Below are 18,864 nucleotides of genomic sequence, written 5' to 3' on the forward strand. Positions count from 1 at the left end.
AATACATATATGTATATATATATATATAAGTGCCATGTGGTATGAGACACAGTAGGAAGGAGGTCCCTGCCCCGTAGAGCTTACAATCTAAGTAGTTGGGTAACATACAGGCATAAACTGTCCAATGTATGAATCCCACTTATTGTACAGCGCTGCGGGATATGTTGGCGCTGAACAGAAACTGCCCCAGTGTTCAGGCGAGAGCTGAATAAACTCCCGCATTTCCTCCTATCACAAGAAAACCAAATGCCGCTGCCCAGCTTGCCCCGATACTGTGTGAGTGTGTGTCTGTGCCACTGCCCGGTAGCACTGGGGCCGCACTCCCTGCGCTCTGTCCCTACAGCCATTAGAAGGAGCCGCCAATGTCACGTGTTGTGGGCGGTCCCACAGGCTGCGGCGTGTCCGTGACGTCACCGGCGGTAATGGCGGCGCGCTGAGGAGCCTGTGCATGCTGAGGAGCGTGTGTTCCCTCTCAGGCCGGCTGCCAGCAGCACTTCCGTTTCGGTGCCATTCAGGGAATATGGGGAAGCCCAAGAACCATCTGCCGGACAGGTAAACAATATCCGACGGGGCTCACACCTCAATAGTGAGTGTGACAATTGGAAGGGAAGGGCAGGAGCCTCATATGTACGTGTAATATACTGTGGGCCGAACGGGCGGATGACTGTAAATGTACGGGGCAGCTATGGCAGTAATAAGGCAATAATCCCACTGGGGGGAGGGATGGGCAGTACTTTACATGAGGGATGATGTTTGTGGGGGGCTGATGCTGATGGGGGGCAGTTGACACATTGTAGGTTTGGGATTCAGGTTCCTCCTGTTTAACTGTAACAAACTGACTGTTTAGAATTTCTTACTGCGATAGTAGCCTGGGGAGCTTCGTGACGCACATATTAACATTTAAGGCTAATGTCAGACCAGGCGTATATTTACAGTAAGCTGAAAAACGCCTGCCTAAAATACCGCCATACTCCTCCTACCTGTGCCTGAATGGGATACGCTCGGGTGTAGGCACATGTAGCCGAAATACACACAGAAACGCAAGACATTCTCTCATGTTTTTATGTGTATTTTGGCTACATGTGCCTACACCCGAGCGTATCCCATTCAGGCACAGGTAGGAGGAGTATGGCGGTATTTTTGGCAAACATTTTTAGCTTGCTGTAAATATACACCTGGTCTGACATTAGCCCAACACTTACTAACATTTACCATGACACACACGTTACCATGACGTTGCATCACCAAGTGTCTCCTCTTGTTCCTTTACAGATGGACAGACTATGTTCCGCTTGGAAAGCGCATCCCGGGAACACGTTTTATTGCTTTTAAGGTCCCTTTAAAAAAAGTAAGGTGTTTTTTTTACTGTGTTACATTACTGTGAATTCACTGACACCTTTGCAAACAAACATAATGTGTTAGCTAGCACAGTGGCGCCAGCTGGTGTGTGTGTGTGTGTGCCAGACGGGGAATCTTTGGAAAATAATTTACAGTAACCTGGCTATGTCTCCTGCTGGCAACACAGGGTCACTTGGGAACAAGCTTAATGGAGAAGGAAAGGGTAATAAAGAGTTAATCTCAAGCTGCAGGCATACCTTCAGTTCTCTCAATAGTGCCCTTAAGTCTCCCCATATTTCTCCTATTCAGATGATCAGAAGCCTCATAGGAAAAAACAACCCTGAGTTCTGTAAAGAAAGTTCCCATAATGCCTCGCTCCTGCACCAAGACCCATGTACATGCTCAGTGTGTAAGACTATGAGGAAGCTTCCTGCTGATTGGCTCAGATCACACATTCCTTAAGGTGGCCATACACATGGCAATCTGACGATGTTTCGTACGACCATCGGTCGCACGAAACATCGTCAGATCCGCCACACACCATTCAGGACTGAATCGGCAGGTAAGGAGGTAGAAACAATAGGATTTCTACCTCCTTCTGCCGATTCAGATCTGAAGGGAGAATTTTGGTCAGGCACCTTCTATGGCGCCCGATCAAAATTTTCCAACTGGTCCGATCGGCGAGTCGTCCGATATCAGCAGGTTCCTGCGATATCGGTCGACTCGCCGACATACCATACACGCACCGATTATCGTACGAAACGAGGTTTCGTACGATATCGGTGCGTGTATGGCCACCTTAAGAGGGGGAGAGAGTTCTTAGCATTCTTGAGGGAGGGGGGAGCAGGAGAGAGGAGAGAGCTGCGTGTCTCTAGCACAGGAAAACAAAGAGACAACAAATCCTATTTCTTTTGACAGAGAAGTCAGTGCAGCATTTCTGTGAGTGCTTATGGCTGTATTTACATAGACCTTTCTGATAAAGCTGAACTTAGTTTTTACCTTTCCTTCTCCTTTAAAGCTGCTAGTAATGATGGGTGCTGATGCTGAGCAGGTACAGCAGGTTTGGGAGAGCTGCAGAGTTATTGGTCGAGAGATGGGCAGTTATCCTTGTGCTGATTTGGCACTGCTGGAACTTTTTATTGGCAAACAGTAGTGATGAGCGAATCTGTCCCATAAAGTTTTGCCGAAAAATTAGCAAAACAGTGAAAAATTGTTTGGAAAATGACACACGTAAAAAAAAATAGTTGCACACGTCAAGATTGGCGCGCATGACACAAGCATAATGGTTTTTTATTGTTGTGCGGCAAATTTTTGCACCCGTTTGACATACGAATCAGCCAATGGCAAAACATGGAAATTTGTCACAAATCCATATCTAGTGAAAAATTACGCTGATCTCTACTAAACAGTTTTAACATTTTGCTGTTACTTTAGGGGCCTTTCCGTGGGGCAATTTTAGTTTACTAGAATGTTTGTGTAATTCCACAAAATATAGGCTTCTAAATATTCTAAATATTTTCCATACTATGAACACATATCAGAAACATAAGTTATTGTATGCACAAAAATACAACTGATTTGGAAAGTCCCATGTCTCCTGAATGTGCCAATACCAAATATATATAGTTTTATGGAGATTTCTCACTTGTATAGGTCAAACCCTCCAGCAGTACACTACCAAATTCCCAAAGCACTGCTCCAGAAAGCTGCATACTTTAGATTTCAAGGCCAAACATTCCACTAACAGAAGGGTTACCCCTAGAATAGGCAAAACTGTCTGTCTACTCCCAACTACCAAGTCGCAATGCTTTCCTAAATTTATCATTTTTATAAGAATATGTGAAATTTTTAAAAATCACTTCAAAGCTTCCAGTCTACAGCATCTTATCTCCTACAGGCCATAAGATAAAACACCCTAAATATAAAAGCTTGGGATCCATGGAATAGTGTGATGCCCAATATACATACTCAAGTATGTGGCATGTAGGGGCCCCAAAATGAAAATACCCAGTTTGAGCTATCATTTTTGTTGTTTCAGCTCCTGTAAAATCTACACATTTACATCATTTTATGTGGGATAAAGTACAGAAAATAAGCTCACCTTCAGAAAACCATGTATATTTGGAAAGCACACATTCCCCTGACTCCAAAGTGGGTACCCATGTCTTTCTACTCCAAAGTACCAAGCCACAAAGCTTTCCTAAATTTGGTGATTTTTATGACGTTTCCAAAAATCACCTCAAAGCTTTTACTTTGCAGCATCTTATTTCCCACATACTATTAGGTACCAAGATAAAACACCCTAATTATGTGCCCCAGGGGTATAGTTTTGATGCCCAATATGCATAGATATACCAACGTATGTGGTATGTACAGACCCCAAATGAAAATAGTGCATACAGTTTTTTCTCCCCTGCCAAATCAGTTTCTGCAAACAGAGCTCCTGCCAGCATATTATGTTCAGTACTTTTTTAAAAGTACACATTCTGACAAATTCAAAATAGACGTCTTTCTACACCAAACTACTGAACGGCAGAGTTACGCTGAAATAAAAAAAATGTAACGAGCAACAAGGAAGGCATAAAACTGCAATAAAATCACAAAAATCAAATACAATTAGACAAATCAATGAAATAAAACAGCTGATTTGACAGTGTGGTTAGTGGTCAGAATATCTGATCCAATAGTCAAAAGTTTTTTGGGGGGAAAAAAGACAAAATCATAAAAAAAAGTATATGTGTTTGTTTGTTTATGCACGTGTGTACAGCAAGGTGATAAAATTTTCACCTTGTAATGTAATGTAGCGTTAGAATAGGTAGAGTAGAATGGAATGGAATCATTTACAGTGATTCTACCGTTTTTTATTTCAGATATTCAATAGCAGGATTGAGGCATGGCAGAGATTCTCATCAGCCGACCTCATCAGGGACATCCAAGCCCAGGATGAGGAACTGGGGATAATAATTGATCTAACATGTACCACTCGATACTACTCCCCAGAGGTAAGCTATTCATAGCCATGTAATCCTCACTTAACCCTGGGAGACATCTCTATTTCCATATAATGGGGAAAAGGAAAGCAGCTCAATATCCAAAAACTCCTCTACATCTGCATATACCACTGGTCAGGCAGCAAGGCTGAAATTAGCCAGGCCTTCTAGGCAGACTCCTTTTTATCCCATCTTTATACTGCTTGTGTTGCCTGAATACTGCCAAGCATGTCTGGCACAGAAAAGACAAATGAAGGGGTAGGGGAATTATTACTGAGTAATGTATAGACTTTGCACTTAAAAAAAAATCAGCCTCTCAGTAAATTGATTATTATTGAGGTTCTGAATATAGTCTGAAAAAAACTCGAGTGTTGCAGCCTCAAAAGGAAGGCATTAGTCCTCGGTGCAGCTCTTTTATACTGACCAACTAATCTTTTGTGCTCTGATAAGAAAATATTCTTTTTTTTTATTTGAAGGAGTTACCAGAATCACTAAACTATGCAAAGATCTTCACAGTTGGGCATGAAGTGCCAAGTGATGAAACCATCTTTCAGTTCAAATGCATTGTAAATCAGTTCATGAAAGAAAATTCAAACAATGGTACGTTTCACTGTGACTGCTGTGCCTTATGTAACCCTTCCACTCACCCTTCTAGCTGAACAATGTGGTGGTGCACTTTGTATTTAATATTCTGGGTCTAAAGAATTCTAAAATTTTGAAGCTTCGTGTTTACTTGTCCTTGTCACAAGACCTTACCTGTTGCCAAGCACAGCTTATGCAACATTTTGTCGGTGTCTGCCATAGGCACTGACCCTATAGCCAGCCCATCTATCACTGCCTTGTCTGTGGGAGGAGTAAAGTGCAGTAGAGGGCATTTTGACTGTTCTTGTTCTAGCCATGGCATTCAAAATGCTGTTGTACCATAGCTCTGAGTGGTTGTGTGTGCTCAGTCTTGGACTGGTAAACACTTTGAAGCCACAATTACTTTTAAATAGCCTATGGAGGCTTATTCTATCTGTGCAAATATATATTAACAGGTGCTTCCCTTGGTTTCATTGGACCCCATTTATTACATTAATTAATGGGAGATTAACATAGTTACAAATTAGTAATGTATTGTACTTGTCTTATTCTAGCAGCAAAGTAACATTGTGGCTGTTATATATGTATTAAGATTAGATGCCATATTGCTTTTTTTTTGCAGTGTTGCCAGTAGAAATTAAATCAAATGGAAAACAGTCATGAATGTGCGCAGCTTATAGGCTGTAAGCTCTTTTGGGCAGGACCCTCTTTACCTCTTGTATTGGTTATTTGTTGCTTTTTGTATATATTTGTGAATGTGTAATGTAGACGCTCATTGTTTGTACAGCACTGTGGAATATATTGGCGTTTTATAAATGCATGTTATTAAAAATGGATTAATGCCAACTTTTTATTTTCTTGTCTTTACAGATAAATTAATTGGCGTTCACTGTACCCACGGCTTAAACAGGACTGGCTACTTGGTGTGCAGGTGAGACAGGCGGTGACATTGCACTGACATGTTTGGCTGAATCATTCCAAAAGGCAGACATTCTCATTGGCTGTAAAGTGCTGGATAGTTGGCAGTGCAATTAGTTACATTGCTTTTCCTGTTCTAGGTATCTGATTGATGTGCTTGGCATGGTGCCAGCAGAAGCCATAGAAAGTAAGTCCTTTGTCTGTCACTCTAAGCTATTCATCTGCATGGGGTTTGAGGAAGCCACACTGAGGGGTGTAGAATGCAGGGCAAACTGGTGTGTATTTGCTCTAGTTTAGTAACACATAACTACCCCTTAGCCTTCATTGGTCAGATGTGTATATACAACATAGGATCTCACTATTATCTGCCAGCGGTTTTACTGCGTATGATAGAATGGCTGCCTCTCAGTATCATTTGCTTGTGTTTTATAGAGTTTAATCAGAGCCGCGGACACTGCATAGAACGCAAAAACTATTTGGATGACCTGATGTATGGAGTACAAAGAAGGTAGGCGACTAGGCATATGAAGTCATAAAATTATGATTTTATTAGGGCCCTGCATCTACGTGTACATTTACTTACTTCATCTTGATTGTAACTGTATTTTGTATTCATTATTATATTGAGCCCTGTTTGTTTTGTTACTGGGTTGTTCTGCCTTATAGCACTATGTAAATAATAATATACATACAAACCGGATTCCAAAAAAGTTGGGACACTAAACAAATTGTGAATAAAAACTGAATGCAATGATGTGGAGGTGCCAACTTCTAATATTTTATTCAGAATAGAACATAAATCACAGAACAAAAGTTTTAAACTGAGAAAATGTACAATTTTAAGGGAAAAATATGTTGATTCAGAATTTCATGGTGTCAACAAATCCCAAAAAAGTTGGGACAAGTAGCAATAAGAGGCTGGAAAAAGTAAATGTGAGCATAACGAAGAGCTGGAAGACCAAATAACACTAATTAGGTCAATTGGCAACATGATTGGGTATAAAAAGAGCTTCTCAGAGTTGCAGTGTCTCTCAGAAGCCAAGATGGGTAGAGGATCACCAATTCCCACAATGTTGCACAGAAAGATAGTGGAGCAATATCAGAAAGGTGTTACCCAGCGAAAAATTGCAAAGATTTTGCATCTATCATCATCAACTGTGCATAACATCATCTGAAGATTCAGAGAATCTGGAACAATCTCTGTGCGTAAGGGTCAAGGCCGTAAAACCATACTGGATGCCTGTGATCTCCGGGCCCTTAAACGACACTGCACCACAAACAGGAATGCTACTGTAAAGGAAATCACAGAATGGGCTCAGGAATACTTCCACAAACCATTGTCGGTGAACACAATCCACCGTGCCATCTGCCGTTGCCAGCTGAAACTCTACAGTGCAAAGAAGAAGCCATTTCTAAGCAAGATCCACAAGCTCAGGTGTTTTCACTGGGCCAGGGATCATTGAAAATGGAGTGTGGCAAAATGGAAGACTGTTCTGTGGTCAGACAAGTCACGATTCGAAGTTCTTTTTGGAAATCTGGGACGCCATGTCATCCGGACCAAAGAGGACAAGGACAACCCAAGTTGTTATCAACGCTCAGTTCAGAAGCCTGCATCTCTGATGGTATGGGGTTGCATGAGTGCGTGTGGCATGGGCAGCTTGCATGTCTGGAAAGGCAGCATCAATGCAGAAAAATATATTCAGGTTCTAGAACAACATATGCTCCCATCCAGACGTCATCTCTTTCAGGGAAGACCCTGCATTTTTCAACAAGATAATGCCAGACCACATTCTGCATCAATCACAACATCATGGCTGCGTAGGAGAAGGATCCGGGTACTGAAATGGCCAGTCTGCAGTCCAGATCTTTCACCTATAGAGAACATTTGGCGCATCATAAAGAGGAAGGTGCAACAAAGAAGGCCCAAGACGATTGAACAGTTAGAGGCCTGTATTAGACAAGAATGGGAGAGCATTCCTAAACTTGAGAAACTGGTCTCCTCGGTCCCCAGACGTCTGTTGTGTTGTAAGAAGAAGGGGAGATGCCACACAGTGGTGAAAATGGCCTTGTCCCAACTTTTTTTGGGATTTGTTGACACCATGAAATTCTGAATCAACATATTTTTCCCTTAAAATGGTACATTTTCTCAGTTTAAACTTTTGTTCCGTGATTTATGTTCTATTCTGAATAAAATATTAGAAGTTGGCACCTCCACATCATTGCATTCAGTTTTTATTCACAATTTGTTTAGTGTCCCAACTTTTTTGGAATCCAGGTTGTACATAAAGGAGCTAGGTACTATGGGTAGGTACTGTGTGGAGTAGTTCATCTGCATGGGGAGGGTGGGGATATCTGGAGGCTAGCACACCAGTGATGATACTGGCTCACACTGATAGATGGCCCTGCAAAGCAGTAAAGTCAGACTTGGTCAGATTTATGAGCATTTTCTAAGCAATGAGTGAGTGTTGTACTGTATATGGCTTCCCTCATTGTACGTCATACGGGACCAGGGAGGAAATTACAGGAAAGGTTTTAGTTTGGCTCTGAATTATAGAACAAGTCTAGTAACTGTCAAGTAAAGACTGCTCAGGAAAATGTGTTTTAAAGGGCAACTAAAGCCCTGATTTAAGTCCCCCTCCCCCAGTGTAAAGTGCATATTGCAAACATAACTTCACTGGTGCACCGGCTTTGTGCTGTGTAATCCATGCCACCTCCATGTTGGAGCTTCACCTTTCCCTGCTACATTGAGTAGCCACTTGAGTAGAACTTGCTTCTTTGCATCCTTCTCCTGAGCCCCCACAGTGGCTGCTGATGTAGCGTGGATGCCTTGCACTGCTGCTGCTGCTGGGGATTCAGCTTTAAAAGCATTACAGTTCTGAATAATGAAAGTTTGTATAGTTCTGCATTTTGTTTTTTCCAAAATGTCACTTGGCATCAGATTACTGATTATCTTCTTCTTTTGTCTTAGTAACGCTGAAATCGATAAAGCACCGGTGCCTCTACACAAATACAAGCAGAAAATCCCAAATGTAAATAATCCTTCAGTGCCTCCGTGTCTACCCCCGCCGCCTCGACCAGAGCAGCCTCGGTTTCCTAGGTACTTTCCCTCTGTAATACAAACTTCTGTGTGTAATTAGATTTGTGTGAATGACACAATGCTGTCTATGCACAAGAACTGCTGGGGGATGATGTGCAATAATGAATATAAATAAAAATGGGAAATATGCGATAAAAGTGCCCCTTTAACCTTCCTCTGTATCCTTAGGTTTGGAAATCCCCTGGACGCTCCTAGAATTGCAGAACCCCGGCCCATGTTTGCACACCCACCCAGGCGTAACATGCCATGGCCAATGTATAATGATCCACCTATGGAGTACCACTGTCACAGGTATCCCAGGTACTGAATCCCACTCTTGGGAATATCTATATGGTAGTGCTTTGGTTCTGCAGGCTTCTTATACAGTCACACCCTGATTTTACATTTTTCAGGGGACCAATAAAAAAAATCTGTAAAATGCAAGAAAGTTAAAATGTTAATGTAATATTAAGGTTTGCATGTAGAATTGGTGTGGTGTTACTATTGAGTGCTATTCTACCACTTTTAGCAATACAGGTGTCAGGGAGCTGCTGTCTTGCTCCTTTCCCATTCTGCTGATTGGCTGCTGGGGTGGGGTGGGGGTAGTGATACCGCTCCAACTTGCAGCTCAGCAGTAAAGTGTGATGAAGTTTATCAGAGCACAGGTCACATGATTGGCACCCTGGGAAATGAAGAATATGGCTTAGCCCCATGTGAGATTTTAAAATTAAATATAAAAAACTAAATCTGTTTGTGCTTTTAAAAAAAAAAACAAATTCAATGCAGGAATCTGCTGGAGAAGCTCTATTAACTGATGGGTTTTTGGTAATAGTCTGTACGCAATTTTTGCCTACCATATTGAAAATGTAAAATGTCATCTCTGTAAGAAGCCTTAATTATATTAATTATATAATTATAGCACTTTATTATACATTAAAAGGTACAGAACATGTCCAGGTATAACCACTTCCCGCTTGTCACATAATTCTGCATGCAGACTATTCCAGGCAAGCTGTGTAGGGCTAGGCCTTTACCAGTTTTAGTGGCCCTTCCTTCAGCTGATCCCAATGAATCTATTTAGTGACTTGGCTTTCTCTATTTGCTGCTTCTATACTTTCATTTCTTGCACTTAGCATGAGCTTATTCCTAGCCAAAATCCCATTCTTCAGGAATGTTCCACCCTTGTTACTGCTCTGTAAATTGTGCTGTTTTTCAGCCTGAGAGAAGTATTTTGTTTTTCCCACTTCTCACATCCTGTCACTAAGCTGAGATGAACAATGGGAAGATAAAGCAGGAAGCAATGGGGCCCAGAGAGTTTCCTTTATACAGATGTTCTGAGATCCTATTGCGTAACTGGTGTGTGTGCTAGAAAGTTAGCCATTCTGAATGTCAGTAGGGCATGTCTTGGTCATAGGGTTGAGGCACCAATAGGGGGCAGCATTATGTAGGAGTAGTACTCCCTCTCTTGCTGTGTCCCCTCATGGGCCTACCTCCTTGGGCTATCCTGGGGGGGGGGGGTGATAGTGCAGCAGGTCTGCTATAGAAGGGCATTGTTACAGCAGCTCTACATTAATCTGTGTATAAATTAGCAGCTTGTAATTACTTCTGTTCCTCCAAGTAAAAACACTTCATTTAAATCATCAGCTCTATTAACTGATGTGCTTTGAAAAAAAAAACATGTTTTCCCATGACGGTATTCCTTTAATATGCGTAATAATGTGATCATTACTAAAGGGCACAAAAACACTTAACCAGAGTGGGTCAAGGTGTGAAACGTGTTGCTTAGATCTGTTATTTGTACTAAACACCTTTTGGACTCTAGTTTTAGGTTGCCCTTTAAGTTGATATCACCCTTCAGCCGTAATTCCCTGCACACACATCTGATATATATCATGGCCTCACTGAAATTCACAGTAATGGTAAAGCCACGTGGGCTGTTTCCTGGACCCAGCATATACCCAGGCCAAGACACAGCAGATCCGGGCTTCTCAGCCTGGGTGCAGACATAGGGAGCAGATTTTGGTGCAGAAACACACACATGCATTTTTGTGCTGAAATCCACCCAGTGTGTCTGCACCCAGGTCGATGCAGTGCCTGTTAGTGTGGGCTGAGGAGAGCGGATTGCCCACCCCTTAATATGGACACCCTACTACCGTAGGTGAGCAAATCTGTTTGAGTTTAAACCTTGCTGCCTTCCAGCACTTGGGTCCTATGTGGGCTTTTATGTGTTCTCTCCATGTCAGATTGGATTTCTTTTGATGTGAATGATGTATAATCTCTGGAATGTGCTGCGGGACAGGACTATATAGGCTAATAGCATGTACAAACCGGATTCCAAAAAAGTTGGGACACTAAACAAATTGTGAATAAAAACTGAACGCAATGATGTGGAGGTGCCAACTTCTAATATTTTATTCAGAATAGAACATAAATCACGGAACAAAAGTTAAAACTGAGAAAATGTACCATTTTAAGGGAAAAATATGTTGATTTAGAATTTCATGGTGTCAACAAATCCCAAAAAAGTTGGGACAAGGCCATTTTCACCACTGTGTGGCATCTCCCCTTCTTCTTACAACACTCAACAGACGTCTGGGGACCGAGGAGACCAGTTTCTCAAGTTTAGGAATATGAATGCTCTCCCATTCTTGTCTAATACAGGCCTCTAACTGTTCAATCGTCTTGGGCCTTCTTTGTCGCACCTTCCTCTTTATGATGGGCCAAATGTTCTCTATAGGTGAAAGATCTGGACTGCAGACTGGCCATTTCAGTACCCGGATCCTTCTCCTACGCAGCCATGATGTGATTGATGCAGAATGTGGTCTGGCATTATCTTGTTGAAAAATGCAGAAAGCTGAAAGAGATGACGTCTGGATGGGAGCATATGTTGTTCTAGAACCTGAATATATTTTTCTGCATTGATGCTGCCTTTCCAGACATGCAAGCTGCCCATGCCACACGCACTCATGCAACCCCATACCATCAGAGATGCAGGCTTCTGAACTGAGCGTTGATAACAACTTGGGTTGTCCTTGTCCTCTTTGGTCCGGATGACATGGCGTCCCAGATTTCCAAAAAGAACTTCGAATCGTGACTCATCTGACCACAGAACAGTCTTCCATTTTGCCACACTCCATTTTCAATGATCCCTGGCCCAGTGAAAACGCCTGAGCTTGTGGATCTTGCTTAGAAATGGCTTCTTCTTTGCACTGTAGAATTTCAGCTGGCAACGGCGGATGGCACGGTGGATTGTGTTCACTGACAATGGTTTCTGGAAGTATTCCTGAGCCCATTCTGTGATTTCCTTTACAGTAGCATTCCTGTTTGTGGTGCAGTGTCGTTTAAGGGCCCGGAGATCACAGGCATCCAGTATGGTTTTACGGCCTTGACCCTTACGCACAGAGATTGTTCCAGATTCTCTGAATCTTCGGATGGTGTTATGCACAGTTGATGATGATAGATGCAAAATCTTTGCAATTTTTCGCTGGGTAACACCTTTCTGATATTGCTCCACTATCTTTCTGTGCAACATTGTGGGAATTGGTGATCCTCTACCCATCTTGGCTTCTGAGAGACACTGCAACTCTGAGAAGCTTTTTTTATACCCAATCATGTTGCCAGTTGACCTAATTAGTGTTATTTGGTCTTCCAGCTCTTTGTTATGCTCAAATTTACTTTTTCCAGCCTCTTATTGCTACTTGTCCCAACTTTTTTGGGATTTGTTGACACCATGAAATTCTGAATCAACATATTTTTCCCTTAAAATGGTACATTTTCTCAGTTTAAACTTTTGTTCCGTGATTTATGTTCTATTCTGAATAAAATATTAGAAGTTGGCACCTCCACATCATTGCGTTCAGTTTTTATTCACAATTTGTTTAGTGTCCCAACTTTTTTGGAATCCGGTTTGTACAACAAATTCCCAAAACCCTTTCCCTAATTGTATATTAGAGGGTTATCCTAGGGAGGATGCTAATATTTGCTGGTTGGAGCTGCATTTGCTACTCTTTTGTTTCTTAAGGCATCTAAAGCCACATAGGGCTCCAACTGGCAATCTGTGGGCTCTGGTAAATACTAGAGGGGCTGCTGTAAGATGCCATAGACAGTCACTATTTATTGGGCTGGTGGGGGCTGTTTGGGACTCTGTGTACTTGAAATGCCAGGGCCTATACGGTTTAGACCTGGAGCTGTTCTTGGAGGTGCTTTGAAGAGCTCTTGCTAAGGCGGCTCATACCCTGATATTGTTAGGCCAATGGGCCCGCTGACGGGATAAGGCACGAGGCACATATAATTGAGCGTCTCTCTCTTTTGATGGGCTTGTGAAGGCCTATAAAACAACAGAATGGAAAAAAACGTTCCCCTCCAAAAAAATTGAACACACATTGATAAGGAACTATTTCTCGCAAAAAAATTAGCTTTTACATGTGGCATATATTTACATGTAACAGACCCACAAACAAGTAGCAATGGTGTCTGTGTGGGCTTTTTCACTCTGCACAAAAGTGACACAGTTGTTAAAGAATGTACTATTAGATGAAATGGGGGGGGTGCTATTCCAGCTTGTTTGAGCCACTGAAATTTACAGTGTCTGCCACCTGGCTCAAAAGCCCTTAAAAGCCAACAAGGTTTTTCTCAGACCTGAAAAGACCATAAAAAGTCTGTTTGGCTTCCTAGAAACATTGGTGTAAATGCCTGTTTGGACACGCGACTACATCTTGAGTGTTTAGGTGTTTTACTGGATAATAGCAAGGCCACTTCCTGCTGTAAGTTAGGGGCTGGTGAGAAGTCAGGCAACATACTGGGGGGAGTAATCACAGCTTCTAATGGCTGTGTAGGACTCCAGGCAAGGCTGTGATGTCTTATGCTACTTTCCATAGTGTAAAGAGGGTTTGAATATCAGCCGTATTCTTATTATTACTACTATACTAGCACCTACATGTGTTGCAGAACTTTTAGATGGATTATACAGCATTCCAATCACACTCTGCCCCATGGAGCTTAAAGTTCCTGACCCATTCCCACTAGGGAAGTTTGCTCATAAGCAGGTGCCTGTGTGTATATGAGGTGGGGGAGGCAGAGTACCTGTAGGAAAGCCACAGAAACACAGAGAGAACATGAAACCTGACTGGCATGAAACCTAGGACCCCAGGTCAGTATGGCAGCAGTGCTACCCATTGTGCCATTGTGCTGCCCATAATATAAATATTTTCCAGATTTGGTGCATTCTGTCCCCAGGCTGCCCATGATATATCCTGATCACACATAGGTAGGCCAGTACTTTTCTCCCGAAAAGGTGGCAACCCTATCTATTTGTTTCCTTTACTTTGGGATTAAGCATCATTTTTACCAGCAGGTGGCAACTCTAGGCTGGATTTTTTTTTTATTTTTCAAAGATCTCTCAAGCCCAGCCATCTTACATCTACCGGTGTAATAGTGCACCTAAGACTTTGATCTTACAGGGTGGAACCTGTACCAGACAGGTGGGTGTTCCAGTGATGCCCTGCCATTCAGACCATCATTTGATCTCTTTACACAGACTTTACATATTTATGGCCTGTTGCTTAGTCCTTATTTTTCTTTTGTAGAGAATCCGATTGGCAGCAGTGTCAGCATTGGAGCCCCCATCCATACCATTATGGCTACGAACCACCATCGACAGATCTCAATGGCTACCAACCACCATCAAGATATCCCAATGGCAACCAACCACGATCAAGACATCCCAATGCACCCCAAGGTTCTACTCCCTGGCAGTCTGCAGGCAACGACCCTTACAAAAGGCATTCAGCAAGAGGCATGAAACACCGAAAATATTGACAATTACATGCTTTTTTTAAAGGAAGCCTTTTTTGCTGATAACTTTCAGCCATCTTTAGAAATAATATTGTATTTTTTTAATATATAAATCAAAATGATTCACGTTTTAGTAGTCCAGTTCTGGGGAACGCACCCTAAGCAAAGCAGCCCAAAGCCCTGTAGCTCTAGGGTAGCGTGAGCCAATGTGCTGCTCAGAACACGTACATCATTGTGCACAAGTACTGAGGCACTTGACCAATTGGCTAGTTTTACTAAATAACAACAACACTAACAACACTAAATTGTTTTCTGTGATATTTTTACTTCAAAGCACTGAAACTCAAGTGTTTGTTTTTTTTAACGTTCCCTCGTTGAAAAATGATTTTAAATCTAAAAACTGAAGTATGCTGTTTGCTTAAGTATGAATTTATTGTAGAGCCCTTTGACAGCAGGATAAGTATGCGCTGGTGTTGCACACTGTTGGGGGTTTTTGGGCAGATTTTCTAGGCACATTTGCTTCAAGGTGATCAGGTTAGTTGGATGGCACTTATGCGCCTCTGTCAGTGCCACAGATACTGAGATCAGGCCTTTGGCTGGACTAGCCAAATTATTAATTATGTTTTTTCTAGTAATGATTCGAGAACAAAGCAGCAAATGTCCTGTAAAGGCACCAATAGGATCTGAATACAAATCAGTATCAGTCTTAAAATGAAGGTGGCCAAACCTAGAGCAAACATGCCTGGAAGAATGGGCCAGAATTACCCCTGGACAGTGTGCATAGCTGCTACGTACTTGCCCAAAATGATTTAATATGGTTGTGGCTGCAAGTGTTGACTAAAAAATTGTGCGGGGCCTGAATCCTTCTGCAAACAGCAATAGTTTTATTATGGTTCTTAAATGTTTTTGTTCTAAACACTTAAGTTTTTAATAATTTCAAATGAAAAATTCACAGGGAGAACATTTCAGTGTAGGATTTGTTATTCAGTAATGAGACGATTTGTCTGAATACTTGGGCATAGCACTGAGGGTTGACTGGTGGGGTAACTATGTCCATAATCTACCAATATAGTTGCTCTTTGATATTTCTGATTCTATATTCTATGGAGGCATAAATACAAGGATATACCACATCTCTCCCAGCATTACCCTGGGTGCTGAGATGATTGGTTCCATGTACACAGGAAGAGCGTGTTATTTCCTATCCTTATTTAAATGGTGATGGATGGTAGAAATGATGATAGAATCTGATCCTTAGCTAGTTTTTCACATGAGAACATTCATTACAATACAGCTCCCAGATCAACAAAAAATGACAGCACGTGTAATAAATGCACCAAGCAGGGCTGCACTGCTACCCAAGTGTAAACCAATCACTATAGCTCTGCTAGATGGTTTTTTTCTTGCAGTGGGCCTTTTAGTTCAAAGCTGCTTTGGTCTATGTTTACTAATATGCTGCTCAGGGATTTATCATCTCTTTTATTTATTATTTTTTTTTGCACACATCCCCCAAGGAACATTCATAGTGACATTTACCTTTTCTTCTCAAAAGATGGCTGCCTCCATTTCTCTTGTCTCTCCAGAGGCCAGAAGTGTTGGTATCTCTGCTGTGCATCCATACTGTAATGGTGCTTTCTCCATATTCTGTAGGAACGGTGGATTTTCGCAGACTGATCAGGGGTCTCAATGAGTGCAAAATGTATTGAGAATATAACCTGAAATTTCTCTTGTTTTGCCAGAATATTTGAAAAAAAGAACGTTTTGAAGCTCTTTAAATAAAGTTGTTTCTTCCTAAACCAAAACTGGAATTTTTACTTCAAACTCTTAAGGGCCTTCAAATTATAAACCGTTCTGAACCATAAATGTACTGTAAGGTAAGGGGTTATTCAGCTGTAAATATGGAGTATGGGACACAGGTTAGTAACTGCGAATGATAGGTATATTGCATGTATCTGGCGTCTGTACTATCACATACGCAAATTGTCAGCCTTGAACAATAGCAACGAACTATCTTTGTAAATACATAGAAGCTAATGCTAAATGGATCATTCTGATTCTTACTATGCATCAGAAGCGTGGTAAAGAGTGTTTCCGTTTATGTTTGAATTTTCAGGAATGGTGAAATTCTAACCAAATGGAGTTCTGTTATTCAGGGAAAGTGTATCCTGTCCACAAACAGTTCTGTGAAGTGATAAGGTTGCACGTTTCTGCACAAACTATTCCTTCCTTGTGTATTTGCACTTAGGCATGCGCTGTCATTGCTTGCCTTGGCTGGGGCAGTCTTCATATAAATGTTAATATACTGAAATAGGAATGTTCAGCCAAAAGGCTGGACCTTTTTTTTTAATGAAACGTATTAAAAGATGAAGCTGTGCTTAATAAATTCCATTTACCTTCCCTTGTAAATGCAGTTCTTGGAAGGTCCCTTGAGGTTTTGCTACAAGAGTATGAGGTTACTCTGCCTAAGGCACAGTGCACTGGGTCTGTATTGTAGCAACCAGGTTATTACACCATTGGATAAATGTCTTAACATCAAAATCTGTTTTTGTTCACCCTTCAGGTCAGGTATTGCCATGTGTGGTCGTATAGTCCTTATTAATATCTAATGAAAAGCTTTCCCTGAATCTCTGTGGCACTGGCAGATTAGGAAATAATTGTCTAACATTAGAAACATTTGCTGCTGTGTTCTAATAAAAGATATAGGGATGTACTGCCTTAAACAGGTGCATCTGATATATATATATATATGTGTGTGTAGATTCCAGGGATCAGCTTTACATGCTGGTCATGCTTGGACTTAACCATACAGGTAAGTGTAATCACATGTCAAGAACTATCATTCTCTGGGCCCCTCAGAAAAAAGTAATTAATGCTCATGTGTCTGTAAGGGGTATTTTCAACATGACTGATGGATCCCAGAAATCTGTCCGCTGAATTTATTGCACAGAATATGCAGTGGATGCTTAAATATCTAGAAGCTCAGATCATTGTTGAATATCAATTAAAGAAAGTGTTCCAATGAATGGGCATGTCTGTCTGTGTGCTGATAATACTATATCATAGCATGGTTGGCAGGAAACAACTCCTATATGAATTAACAAAAAAAACATGTTTCTTAATGCTGGTAGAAAAGAAAATCACATTTAGCATTTACCATGCAAAGTGCAAGTTATTTTTGGCACCGCCGTGCTCTATAGAAACTAACGAGGTGTGACTTGGAAATCACACCAAAAAAGTCACACGCATAAACGCCTGATTATTCAATGAATAGGCCTTGTGCTGAACATGATTTTAAGAATCTGTGTTTAGATATATTTGTGGTCACTTTATAATTGTATCCTTTGTGTGGCTGTATAAAGGCATCTTGGCAAGTGGCTATCCAATCAAACACCTCAGTATTTGGCTGAGGTTTTTGATTGGAGTGCATAGATTTTGAGCCAAGGGGTAACTTTTATACTCTTTAATACAATAAAACCTCACCCTACAATAGAAGGCTGCAAATCCATCTCCTGAGACCTTTATGTTCTTGTGACCGGCATATGCAGTTATACAAAAATAGGGTGCCCATGGAACTAGCCAATCTCTCCAGATAAGGACGCAAGAGAAAAATTGGTCAAAGATTTTGTCAAAGGATTGTTTAAATTGTGGAGAAAACCTCAACTATGAGACGGATTCAGGCACGAAGTGCTTCAACTCTCACATCTGCTCCCAACTAAATGAAATGGGGCTCACTGTTATTCTGTGCATCAGGAAATCAGGAGATTACCAAGTCATCTTGGAGTGCAAGATTGAACCCAGTGTCAGGGACATGAAACACTTCATAAAACACCTGAGAATTGTTAGACAACTGGTTTTGAAGTGGCTAGCACTGCCCAGAGTCTGGATCTAAATGCCATTGAACACTGCAAAGATCTACATACTCCTGCTGGGAGGTGGCACCCTTCAAATCTGAGAGAACGGCAACATAAAATGTGGATCTAACTATCACTAGAGAGAGATAGAAAATGCTTGTTCATTTATATACAAATGATGTCTCAAGTTCTGAATGAAAGCAAGGAATTGTGAAAACCTTTTGTCGACTTCAGACTTGTTTTGCAGTAGATCATTTTATTTTAATTATTGTATAAAGTGAAAAGGTGTTTTTGCCATGGTTGTATCTCCACCCTG

At 41.4% G+C, this 18,864-nt stretch overlaps 1 protein-coding gene across 2 annotated transcripts; it reads left to right on the plus strand.

Annotated features, from left to right (window-relative positions):
• Positions 1–326: 326 nt before the first annotated feature.
• Positions 327–16,499, plus strand: dusp11 (dual specificity phosphatase 11). Of its 2 annotated transcripts, none has more exons than XM_012958615.3 (10): positions 327–552; positions 1,273–1,348; positions 4,209–4,340; positions 4,805–4,928; positions 5,781–5,841; positions 5,969–6,015; positions 6,261–6,336; positions 8,797–8,925; positions 9,094–9,216; positions 14,490–16,499. In XM_012958615.3, the coding sequence occupies exons 1-10, from the start codon at positions 449–451 to the stop codon at positions 14,719–14,721; spliced, it is 1,104 nt and encodes a 367-aa protein (XP_012814069.2). In that variant the 5' UTR covers positions 327–448; the 3' UTR covers positions 14,722–16,499. The 2 variants fall into 2 exon arrangements, with proteins under 2 accessions (XP_012814069.2, NP_001120892.1); NM_001127420.1 differs by having other exon boundaries at positions 472–552; positions 9,094–9,225.
• The last annotated feature ends 2,365 nt before the right edge of the window (positions 16,500–18,864 follow it).

Source organism: Xenopus tropicalis, chromosome 3, assembly GCF_000004195.4.
Source record: "Xenopus tropicalis strain Nigerian chromosome 3, UCB_Xtro_10.0, whole genome shotgun sequence".
Taxonomy (NCBI): Eukaryota; Metazoa; Chordata; class Amphibia; order Anura; family Pipidae; genus Xenopus; species Xenopus tropicalis.